Source organism: Brassica oleracea, chromosome C2, assembly GCF_000695525.1.
Source record: "Brassica oleracea var. oleracea cultivar TO1000 chromosome C2, BOL, whole genome shotgun sequence".
NCBI classification, from domain to species: domain Eukaryota; kingdom Viridiplantae; phylum Streptophyta; class Magnoliopsida; order Brassicales; family Brassicaceae; genus Brassica; species Brassica oleracea.
The window spans coordinates 28,744,718-28,753,656 of record NC_027749.1 but is presented as its reverse complement, the minus strand read 5'-3'; the positions used below and the strand labels follow the sequence as shown (position 1 = coordinate 28,753,656).

General features: G+C 38.8%; 1 protein-coding gene and 1 long non-coding RNA gene across 5 annotated transcripts; both read right to left on the bottom strand.

The window, feature by feature from the left end:
* Positions 1-2,061: 2,061 nt before the first annotated feature.
* Positions 2,062-2,400, bottom strand: LOC106325772. The gene is made up of 2 exons (XR_001267050.1): positions 2,321-2,400; positions 2,062-2,219 (listed from the first exon to the last, which is right to left on the bottom strand). It is a non-coding gene; the product is annotated as an uncharacterized LOC106325772 (long non-coding RNA).
* Positions 2,401-2,930: 530 nt separating this feature from the next.
* LOC106327624 (putative GTP diphosphokinase RSH1, chloroplastic) lies at positions 2,931-8,572 on the bottom strand. 4 transcript variants are annotated; one of them, XM_013765826.1, is made up of 24 exons: positions 8,329-8,572; positions 7,925-8,103; positions 7,660-7,830; positions 7,516-7,581; positions 7,279-7,371; positions 7,063-7,194; positions 6,839-6,940; positions 6,687-6,764; positions 6,521-6,592; positions 6,255-6,362; positions 5,979-6,076; positions 5,831-5,891; positions 5,655-5,720; positions 5,503-5,559; positions 5,321-5,422; positions 5,038-5,196; positions 4,807-4,938; positions 4,639-4,725; positions 4,445-4,516; positions 4,211-4,297; positions 3,684-4,131; positions 3,530-3,591; positions 3,385-3,453; positions 2,931-3,283 (listed from the first exon to the last, which is right to left on the bottom strand). In XM_013765826.1, exons 1-24 carry the CDS (start codon positions 8,348-8,350, stop codon positions 3,179-3,181), a joined length of 2,628 nt encoding a protein of 875 aa, XP_013621280.1. In that variant the 5' UTR covers positions 8,351-8,572; the 3' UTR covers positions 2,931-3,178. The 4 variants fall into 4 exon arrangements, with proteins under 4 accessions (XP_013621280.1, XP_013621278.1, XP_013621279.1 ...); XM_013765824.1 differs by having other exon boundaries at positions 2,932-3,283; positions 7,660-7,842; XM_013765825.1 differs by having other exon boundaries at positions 2,933-3,283; positions 5,655-5,717; positions 7,660-7,842.
* Between the last annotated feature and the right edge of the window lie 367 nt (positions 8,573-8,939).

Here is an 8,939-nt window from a genome sequence, read left to right as displayed (position 1 = left end):
AGGTACCAAACAATGTAGCTTGGGACGCCAAGCTGCAAGGTAATAAAGGTCCTTTATAAAATAAAATCTCAATCAATTATATCATGTCTGGAACATTATGGAACACATAAAGAATGTCGACATAAGATGATTTTAGTACCACTTGAAATTATGAATATAAACGAGGATCATGAACCCACGTCCATACATGAGTGCACTCAACAAATCAGATAAAAGGAAAAAGGGACGTGGAATTAATTAAGAAAAAAGAGGTTTTGGTCCCACATTTCGGACACCTCTAGATGTAAAACCAGTTGGACAAATGAGTCTTTGTAAAAGAAATGAAACATGGCGAGATAGCAAGATATAAGGCACGACCATATGCACAAGGATTCACACAAAACCAGGAATCAATTATGAGGAGATATACTCCCTTGTGGTGGATATAACAAACATTTGGATTCCTAATAAGTCTGGCCATAAGAAAAGAAAATAGATTTGCGGTTAAAGGATGTAGAAACCGCCTACTTATATGGTCCACTGGATAATGAATATATATATAAATCCCAGAAGATATTGAGTTGTCAAATACAACAGGTTCTCGAGAACTAAGATATATATGTGTATGTTAATATCCTCTGGAGAGATTTCCCAAACGATTATCTAAAGAAAGAGATTGAAATGAGAATTTGGGACAAACAAGGTTTTGTTTGGGAATAAAATTAAAACATCTTAAAAGATGGAATCTTTGTGCATCAAAGTGCTTATAGAAAGGTATTCAACCAAATTTTAAACATGGACTAAATGCTCGCCCATTGTGTTGTCCCATAAGGTACTTTGGTCCGGACACAAACGTATTGTAAGTCTCAAGAAGGACATGGTCGTGAGGATTTTTTGAATTAGACACGGATCCTTTGATCCCAAGAAGGACAAGGGATATGTCCTTGGTCCGGAAAAGTTCTTAACCCAAGTACCATTGGCGCCTTGATGTAATAGGCAAGCTATACTAGGCTGGACATGTGTTTTTGCCATGAATCTCTTGTATATGTTTAGATCATGTCCGATCATGAGGTTATCTATCAGATCCACATCAAGCTCGATCACAGACATGATATGTCTTTACACATGGAGGTACGGCCATATCATGGCGTTCCATGAAACAAACCATCGCGGCCACATCATCTAATCATTCGGAAATATTGGTCATACATGAGGCTAGCCGCAAGTGTGTTTGGTTGAGGTCGATGACCCAACACGTCCGAGCTGATTGCGGGATGGCCGAGAACAAAGAGCCAACCGTGATGTATGAGGATAATGTTGTGTGCATTGCTCAGCTCAAGGACGGTTACATAAAAGGTGATAGGACGAAACACATATTGCCTAAGTTCTTCTTCACTCACGAGCTTCAGAAATCCGGTGAGGTCCAGGTTGTCCAAGTACGATCCAGTGACAATTCAGCAGACCTATTCACCAAAGCACTTCCTACCTGCACCTTCAGGAAGCTCACACATCAGATTGGGATGCGTAGGCTGAAAGACCTCCACTGAGATTCACATCAGGGGGAGTAGTGCGTGTTGTACTATTTTTCCTTCATCATGGTTTTGTCCCACTGGGTTTTCCTGATAAAATTTTAATGAGGCAACATTAAGCGTATTACAATCCCTGTATGGTTATGGCATCCAAGGAGGAGTGTTATAAATCAATTGGTAGATGTTCATAACCGGCCCGATCCATAACCGGCCCAACACCTAGAGGGAGTGTCGGCCAACCCTAGAGAGAGAGACGGCCGCATGAAAAGAAGAAGAGAGAGACGGTTTAGGAGAAAAAGAAACTCTTTTTCCTTTTCCTTGTATTTGTACACTTTACATATTATGTCTTTTCTTTTATCTATCTTGTAACCCCTATATAAAGGGAACACTTATGATTAATGATCTCTAGATCCTAAGTTTCACAACATTTGACTCCCTTTATATGGTTTTGTTTTCTAAACAAAATGATATATATAATTATATTTATAAGAGCTCTCTACCTCTGCTTTGAGCAACCATTACCAGACTCTTTCTCTTGTCAAGTTTGATTATCTTTTCCAGAGAACATGACAAAACTTCATGACCAAGAACATGAGTGCTTTAGCTTTAACACTCAAGAAATTGAGCATTATCTGTTGATTTTGGCCAGCTGCAGCCACTGGACCATCCCAGCACACCCAAAATAAGATCCACCTTTGCGCATACAGTAACCTAGAAGTTACAGATACATATAAAAACTGGTTAGGTTTACTGATCCAAAACCTAAAAAAGGACTGAAAAGAAAGCATGACATTGGGACGTGTATATATTACCAAACTTTCAATGTTTGCTTCTATTTGAAACAACATAACTGCTAATCCTCTTCCTCTGTCAATCTCGGCCTGCAAAGAAAGCATGACATTTGTCACATATTGCCTAAGTTCTTCTTCACTCACGAGCTTCAGAAAGCCGGTGAGGTCCAGGTCGTCCAAGTACGATCCAGTGACAATTCAGCAGACCTATTCACCAAAGCACTTCCTACCTGCACCTTCAGGAAGCTCACACATCAGATTGGGATGCGTAGGCTGAAAGACCTCCACTGAGATTCACATCAGGGGGAGTAGTGCGTGTTGTACTATTTTTCCTTCATCATGGTTTTGTCCCACTGGGTTTTCCTGATAAAATTTTAATGAGGCAACATTAAGCGTATTACAATCCCTGTATGGTTATGGCATCCAAGGAGGAGTGTTATAAATCAATTGGTAGATGTTCATAACCGGCCCGATCCATAACCGGCCCAACACCTAGAGGGAGTGTCGGCCAACCCTAGAGAGAGAGACGGCCGCATGAAAAGAAGAAGAGAGAGACGGTTTAGGAGAAAAAGAAACTCTTTTTCCTTTTCCTTGTATTTGTACACTTTACATATTATGTCTTTTCTTTTATCTATCTTGTAACCCCTATATAAAGGGAACACTTATGATTAATGATCTCTAGATCCTAAGTTTCACAACATTTGACTCCCTTTATATGGTTTTGTTTTCTAAACAAAATGATATATATAATTATATTTATAAGAGCTCTCTACCTCTGCTTTGAGCAACCATTACCAGACTCTTTCTCTTGTCAAGTTTGATTATCTTTTCCAGAGAACATGACAAAACTTCATGACCAAGAACATGAGTGCTTTAGCTTTAACACTCAAGAAATTGAGCATTATCTGTTGATTTTGGCCAGCTGCAGCCACTGGACCATCCCAGCACACCCAAAATAAGATCCACCTTTGCGCATACAGTAACCTAGAAGTTACAGATACATATAAAAACTGGTTAGGTTTACTGATCCAAAACCTAAAAAAGGACTGAAAAGAAAGCATGACATTGGGACGTGTATATATTACCAAACTTTCAATGTTTGCTTCTATTTGAAACAACATAACTGCTAATCCTCTTCCTCTGTCAATCTCGGCCTGCAAAGAAAGCATGACATTTGTCAGCTGAGTCGTTAGACACTACAAAGTAAGATTTTACAGTTAAAGCACGCACCACGCAAGAACATACTGCGATGCCTTCAGCTGCAATGACTGTTGTAACCTCTGCTATTATGCCTGTGATATTATAACCAACAGTTTTGATTTGACTATATCGACAAAGAGAGGTGGTTTTGGATTCATAACCATAAAGCAAGTGAAGAACATACCTTTACGATCCATGGATACAACACATAACCAGTCGATAGAGTGACCTTCGAGATGATGCCATGAGTCGATTTTACTGGCTCTCCAACTCTCTAAACCGGGCAACACTTCTTTATAAGGAGGGATGTTAGCAGGAAAAATCTTGGCAATTCCATCTCCAGGTAAAAAGAACTCTGGATTCTCCAAACTCGAGTTTTTGATGGCTTTGTTGTGTTTCCCATTCACCTTTGGGACCCAAACGCTCCCGTTTTGAGAAACGGGTGTTAGGTTTCTGCTTTTATCTTGCGACTGAAACTGCTTCACATTAACGAGAATCTTCTCCCACCACTGTAGGCTCTTTCTTGAATCTTCTGTGAGATCTTCCACGTCACTTTCTGAGTCCGCCACAAAGTCATTCACTCGATCTTGGGTTATTTCTGCAGCACACTGCGCAGCTTGCTCCCTTAGGAACTAGAAGATGTTGAGGAGACAACAATCAGTAATAGTGAGCTAAATAAGCATAAAGTAAAAGCAAATAAAAATAACATACCCTCATAATCTTATGTCTCGCACTCCTTGTTTTCGCATGTTGCAACCACTGTTTATGTCTCTGGAAAGCAGATTTGCTTGAAAGGGCCTGTGATGTGCAAAAATAATAAAACATGAGAGAGCTCATAGAACCTACGTAGTAACTAGAGTATGATAAAGCCAATTAAAATTTCCCTAAGCAAGAACAAAGAAAATTAGAAATGACAAACACGTGCAAGATAGAAAAGGTACACACGTTATAGGTGAGTATCTCCACGACCTCGGCATTCTCCAGAACGTGCGTTGGAGAGACAAGATTACCATTCACCTACAGTTTCAAGCAATGAATTATCCTTAACCTCTTATACAGTTGTTGTCCGTAATCAAAGATGATGATAGATAGAGAATTCAAATAGAGCATGGAAAGAATGACAGGAAAGTGGAAAACACCTTCGCTGCTACCATCTTGTTTCCGATTTCCGTGTGAATCAGATAAGCGTAGTCAACAACAGTGGCCCCTTTAGGAAGGTTCTTTATCTGCAAGTAGAGAATACTTCAGCATCTAAGCAAAGACGTGAAAATGTAAAAATGGAAGTTTCAGAGCTTAAGTCTTTTTACCTCTCCTTTAGGTGTGAACACAAACACACGACTACCTAAAAGATCCCTCGTAATGGTATCCACAAATTCTCTAGAGCTCATGTTACCCACAAACTCCTCTTGCCATTCCCTAATTGCATTTAGCCACCCGATCTGGAAAATGAAACTGTCACGACATAAATATCACTGCCTACTACTGGAACGTATCTCTGCATTTTTTTTTTTTTACTTGAGAGTGTGGTAAGAAAATACCCTGAGTGCAAAATCTGCATTGTTCAGACAACCTGTCTTCCCCCTTGAATTTCTACCTACAGGAATCTGACTTCCAGCTAATCCAGCAGAAAGAGCCCTTCCATTATAGTAAACAGCAATCCCCCTTTCAGCTATCAAGTCCATCTCCTCGGTTCTGATCTGCAGAGAGAAATGTAGTTTTAATACCCAATCAAACCAGCCTTTTAAAATTAAATCTAACTCAAAATGTTAACTATATTTGGCGTTTTCCTAAGAACTGTGGTTAAACAATATCATCAAATACCTGAACCTCCAGCCGAAACATGCTCTCATACAAGAACGGGATCACAGTGGTATGGAGGCTCTGGTAGCCATTAGGCTTCGGTGTCGCAATGTAATCTTTTACCTGTAACAAAACGTAAGACATATGCTCTGATGTAATGTAGTGAAAATATATCCTGAACGAACAGAAGATCAGATACATACAGTTCGGGGAATAGGTTTCCAGATCTCATGAACTAGCCCAAGAACATGATAGCATATCTGCATTAATGACAGAGTGAGGAAGTTAAGTGGCACACCAGAACGTATCGGAACAAAAGATACCCATACCCATATCCTTATCATTGGGGTTTCACCTGTTGTGGACTGCATAAAGGCCCGACCCCAACAGAAGGTTTTGGCTTTACAACAATCCTTAACTGCTAAAATAAACAATTGTAGAGAAGATATTAACAATCATATTAGGATGGCAAATGGAAGTTCTGTATTCGAAACCTTTGATACAACTTGGAGATGAGTGTACAACACAAACCTGAGCAATCTGGTTGTAATCATTAATTGATCCTTTTGATTTGAGCGCAGCTTTGTATATGCTGCATGCAAAAAATAAGAGTCTTCAGATGCTGAAGAAAATGGTATGTTACAGAGTATAATGAAGAAGTAACTTGACGGATTTTCACCTGTAAGTTTCCTTGCAAACAGATCGAACATCAGTATTCACAGTAACAAGGTCCAAAAACTCATCATCTTCAATCTTTTTCACCAAAATTCTGTTTGCCTAAGATACACAGTAGACTCTGTGAACACATATGGATTAATAGACGACCAGATGATTTCACAGTTCGAAAAGTCAAAGAGGTTGTAGGTTGATATGAACATCCTTCTCTAATTTTCTTTGCCGTTTCAATCAACGTTTTGGCAATTTAACCTAAGATCCAATAATAAGTTAAAGTTACCTCACTTAGTTCTTTCTCATGCTCTTTGTAGAGGTTAGCGATCCTGCTTGTCACTCTCTCATAATCTTCAGCACTTACGTACATGAAAGATAGATTTTCCAGTTCAGACTGCAAGATTAGAACCACAAAACTCAGAACGCCGAGGGACACAACAGTGAGATAACTAGCTTTCATACACAGTAAAATGCATTTCAACCAAATTGACTCATGGCATAATATTTGTTTTAAGAATAAAAGGAAGCAAAAACAATAAGTAAGGGTTATACCTTTATTGAATACATTCCAAGCAATTTCGCTAAAGGAGCAAAGACCTGCAAAGTCTCCGCTGCAATGCTGGACTGAACAAAATTCACAATATCAGTAGTTAATCACAAATGAAACATAGAGATGAGAGCTGTATGGGTGCAAATCTCAACTACTTGAAGGAATCACCTGCTTATGGGGAGGCATGTGGCAGAGAGTTCGCATATTATGCAACCGGTCAGCTAGCTTGACAATAATGACGCGGACCTGGAATGAAGCAGTTAGTCTGCTGATGAATAATAAAACCACATAGCTGAAACACAATCTTATAAAATTGAAACCTCGTCCGTCATCGCCAGAAACATCTGCCGCAAATCATCTGCTTTAACATCTTGTATTGATTCACTTTCGGTTTTACACTTCAATTTTCCCAGTTTTGACACCTAATAGAGAAAATTCTTTTTTATGAATATAGATAGAAGTTCATGTCAAATGAAGCGTAGAGCTGTTTCTCTATACGGTAAGCAGAGAGGAAAAATATTGTAGCAAACACAAATATGCAGACCTTAGTCTCCCCTTCTACAATGTGGCGTACAGTTGAACCAAACTCCTCTTCTATCTTCTCAAAAGTAATAAAATTTGTATCCTCGACCGTGTCATGAAGTAATCCAGCAACAATAGACTCCCAATCCAATTCCTAAACAAGAACAAAAACAACTGAACAAGCTTTTTCCAACTAATTCTCAAGTGAAGCATATTAATAATGTATGACGCAACTCACAAGTTCCCCAAGGATACGAGCAACTGCAACTGGATGTATAATGAATGGCTCCCCACTACGTCTCTTTTGACCATGATGTGCCTCAAACGCTAACTGCGCAGACCTTTCTTAATGAATTAAGAGATGAATAACAGAAAACTGAAATATACTCCAATAAAATAACACGTCAAAGAGGCGATGATATAGGATATAGATGAAAGAGGTCTTTTGAATATTAAGAAACATATATCATCATACCTTGAGGCCCTTTTGAACATACTCTAATTCTTTACATGATAAGTAAGATATCGATGGGAAAAGGTCCTGCAGAGATAACCACCCATCAACGTGATTAGAGTATTAATAAGTGCCTTTAAAAAAGAAGAGGGCAGGGTGTACTACCTCCCATAATGTGTCCGCAGTAACATCCTCAGAAGCCCCAGAAGATTCAGATGAAGATAAGCAATACAGTTCACATCTTTTATGAGCACCACAAGAAGATCTGGAACTCAATATTCTTTTCACGTTTCCAAAGTGATGAACATCGGAGAAACCTACTTCAGATTCATAACTCTGCCAAGCGCACTACATTATCCAAAGAAAGGAAACTGAAGGAAAGCAATATGGGGCTTAAACAATCCATTGAAGCGCAAGAAGGAAGGCTTACAGATTGGATTCTAGTCTTTCTGCGACAGAGATAGAGAGGTGGATGAGCAGTGGTAGCGAGAAAGCCAGTTAAGGCTCTAGGAGCTTTCCAAGCACAGGAGAGAGCACTGCAATCACTTCTTTCACTTGCATTCCCGTCTCCTTTCGTCAGATTACGTATGTTCACACATTCCACAGACACTGCGATTAATTCAACCCAAACGATTTTAGATTTTGTTTAGTTGGGAGGCAGATGAAGAGTTACTTAAAGAATCGAATTCACTAGTCTACAACCTAATCATTCTCCCCAACGAACACACAAGCACAATGGCCAGGAAACTAGGTTTGAACACCAATCGTGAAAAGCTCAGAGAATCAACATTTCGCTAGACCGGAACTCAAATCAGAGAGGAAGCAAGCACGCACCGGACATGGAAGAAGAAGCCATTGCTATTGAAGCAAAGCAATCGTACTGAATCGATTCAACATTTGATCAAACAATTATTCAATTCCCCAGATTCAGAAACCCCAGACGCGGAGATTGACAACTCTTAAGCGATTGAGATTTCGAAAGGATAGACGCGCACAGTGATGTGAAGATGAAGAAGAAGAGACACATAATCAACTCGCTCAGAGGTAGCCCTGAGTCCTGAACCACACAAATGTCGTCCTTTTTAAATAATGACTAAATCGAGAATACACATATATATTTTTTTTCCCTTTCTAGTAAATGTTAAATATATTTTTTTGTCAACTATTTTTTTTTTCTTTTACAATTCTCTCAAATAGTTTTTCTTAAGTTTTTGTCGCAAAATAACAAGAAAGAAAATGATCAAAATAGCCTCTTTTTATTTTGAAAATTTTAATATTTATTTTTTATTTTTTAAAATTTGAAACTCTATCCCAAAATCTCACCCCTTAACTCTAAACCCTAAATCTAGATTAGTTAACCCTGTATTTTTACCCTTTAACAAAATTTATTTTGGTCATTTTCTTGGGTGCTTTTTGTGACAAAAACATAAAAAAGACTATCCTAG

Coding starts and splice junctions, on each gene's coding strand:
- LOC106327624 (XM_013765824.1), bottom strand. CDS start 8,350: ATGGCTTCTTCTTCCATGTCCG. Junction 5,721..5,830: donor ATTACAACCAGATTGCTCAG/GTTTGTGTTGTA, acceptor TGTTTATTTTAG/CAGTTAAGGATTGTTGTAAA. Junction 5,560..5,654: donor CTTTATGCAGTCCACAACAG/GTGAAACCCCAA, acceptor TCATTAATGCAG/ATATGCTATCATGTTCTTGG.